Consider the following 2,933-nt stretch of genomic DNA (forward strand, 5'->3'; position numbering starts at 1 on the left):
GTTTGATTTTTAATAATGTTTAATTGGCTTAATAACACATGTTAACACATGACATTGACAACAGCCTGAACATGCTGCTTGGACGCACACATGCACACACTCCTGGTTCTCAGTGACTCTTCCAGGACTGTCAGAGCATCTGTTGACTGACTGGTTGAGCGTCTCACTTCACACAACAGAATACTTCCACATCTAGATATCCTTCTGCTCTGCGATGAAAGAATTCACAGTCCCTCCTCTTGTGCCCTCCAGGTGACTGGTACCATGGGCAGCATGAAGAGCGGACTGCACCAGCACCTCGCGAGACTGGATGAGATCTTCGCCACACGGGGCGACTACGTGCAGACCCTGCAGTTCATGCAGCAGATGGCTGACAATGTGATCAAGCAGCTTTTGGGCCTGCCTGACTGGGAGGAGGTTAAAGTGGACCTGGCATCCATCGCTGATCAAACGGCCAACATAGAGTACTACAGGTGAGGAGCAGAGGATTGTACAGTACAGGGTGGCCAGGGGCTCTGTTGACTCACAATGCTGGTAATGTGCCAGATGTACAGGTGTCAGGCTGTTAAACAGGGAGAGGAAACTGTCAAAATAAAAAGCCACCCAAGTGGATTTTCTTCAAAGCTTACAATGTTTGCTGTAGCCATGAATATCTCTGTGTGTGGTGCACCGAGTATTTTGCAGGAGGCAAATTTTTTCACATGCATTTCTGACATGCAAATTAGTAGAGAACAGTTATGTAAATACAGTTATTAATATCCCTGGAACAAGTTTCTTGTTCATGCATAGCCATCCAGGCAGTGCTACTTTGTGATGCAAAAGAAGCAGGAGTGACATATCACATATTTATGATCATTACAATGCGTAGAAACACTACAAATGAAAGTAAAATATTGATTAATTTGCTTCTTCTTTGCAAGATACTACATACAGTATCATATGTTTTTTATAGCTGCAGTCACTGAACAATTTGTCCATTCAAAACCATGTTAAATACATAATTTGTGTGTGTAGGTTGTTTCATTCTGCATGTTATGACCTGAATATATCACTCACTATTTAGTGGTTGGGATGAAATTATGTAGTTGCACGTGTGTATCACCCACTTAAATGAATATGAGGTCCTTTACACACATGGTTCTATGGGATGTTTAAAAATAGAAGCATCCTATCAAATCCTTAATCACTGCATCAACACTGCGTAGATCCTAATGATTCAGTGCAGGAGTCTTAACAACTACAGTATGTAAAGAACTATTATCTAAGGCCTTGTCACATTATTCCTAAAATCCTACTCATCATTTTAGAGAAGGAAAGGGCTCGCAGAGGATTTTTTTTAGGCTCAATGCTATTTCTGTGGAGTGGCTGGGCTGCTTGTATCGATCCGCAGTGACTCGTCTGCTTTGCCCACATAAATGCATACCAATAGAGTAAGCAGAGTGAGACCAGATAACCAGACATTGTGAGGTGTTAATGGGCTCGTTATGACTCCCTCACTCCAACAGATAGTTTGTGTTTGTTTGGACTTATCAAAGCCTAAGTGTTGCTGTCTCAGTGGCTGGCTGTCTATGTTCAGTCTACTCATCCAGAAATACTTTGGTTACTCTTCAGACTTGCTCCCAGTGTTTGTCATGTGACTCTGCTGGGTCACACAAATCACCAAGCACCGATGCAGATCCTCATTTATTCCAGGAGCTCTTCCACTTTTGTTTTGATACATTTTATTTATCCAGCGCTTTTCATGACACTTTGGACCAGTACTAACAGACTTTTAACCTTGATTTATTCAGGGTGGGTCCACTGACAGGCCACCTCTCTTTTTCAGGAACACCCTGTTCACATTCATACAGTTACACACTGACACTTGGAAGCTGCCCAGTACAACCACAGACTGACCTGTGGCCACTGAGCAGCTCCACTGGAGAGGTTGGGGTAGAGGGCCTTGCTCAAGTGCACCATGGTGGTGTTACTGAGGGTGAGGCAAGCAATGCTTTGTCACCTGGCCCTCCCAGATTTAATCCTGCTGGGCCTCCAGTCACAAGCTCACTCTACACTAACTCCTGATTCCTTCTTTAGTCTAATTATCTAACTTTGATTGATTGATTTATTCTTTCAAGCATGTAAAGGCAGTCGATATGTCAACACACATAATTTCACACATATCCACAAATGCTAATCCATTATCAATTTGCTTATACTTAGTACATGCTTGAACGGAGTAGGAAGAAGTCAGACTTATCCAGTCCTACCCTATAACATCATCTTACCATCATTGGTTTGCAAGCAGTATCTCTACATAGATAATTTTGTTCTACACCACTCAAGTAATATACTAAAGAATTATTACAGATTGTTAACATTCTTACATAATTACATTCTTAGATAATTATCTTCTACACCACACAAGTAATATATTAAAGAATTATTACACAGTATTAATAATCATACACCACACCCACAATGTTCCATCAAATTAATCATTGAGCCTGTTCTTGCATGTATCTTGATACATACCTTTATACTTATATTTAAACTCATCAATTCTATTACTATTTTTTATGTCCACACTTAAATTATTCCATAGTTTTACCCCACTTATGGAAATACAAAATCTTTTTCTTGGTTGTACGTATAGCATGAATTTGTATCCCCCTTCCCTTTCATTAAATAGTTTTTGAATTCCACCAGGTAATAAATTGTTCCTGGCTTTATACATAAACACTGCAGTCTTATATCCCACTAAATCAAAACATTTTAGCAATTTAGACTGTATGAAAGCTACATTGGTGTGATCCCTACATCCCATCTTATGCACAATTCTTATCGCTCTCTTTTGTAATATATACAATGGTTGAAGTGAGCTTTTGTATGTATTGCCCCAGTTTTCAACGCCATACTCTAAGTATGGTAAAATCAATGAAGAATACAAAATG

The 2,933-nt window shown here is 40.0% G+C and overlaps 1 protein-coding gene across 5 annotated transcripts in view; it reads left to right on the forward strand.

Annotated features, from left to right (window-relative positions):
* The window catches only part of ttyh2 (tweety family member 2), a 50,948-nt gene that overhangs the window by 26,751 nt on the left and 21,264 nt on the right, over positions 1–2,933 (forward strand). For all 5 annotated transcript variants that reach the window (XM_020613861.1, XM_020613863.1, XM_020613862.1 and 2 more), the window contains one exon: positions 253–473. In XM_020613861.1, coding sequence (XP_020469517.1) covers positions 253–473 — 221 coding nt within the window. The remainder of the gene's footprint in view (positions 1–252; positions 474–2,933) is intronic.

Source organism: Monopterus albus, unplaced genomic scaffold (genome assembly GCF_001952655.1).
Source record: "Monopterus albus unplaced genomic scaffold, M_albus_1.0 scaffold139.1, whole genome shotgun sequence".
In the NCBI taxonomy this organism is placed as follows: Eukaryota; Metazoa; Chordata; class Actinopteri; order Synbranchiformes; family Synbranchidae; genus Monopterus; species Monopterus albus.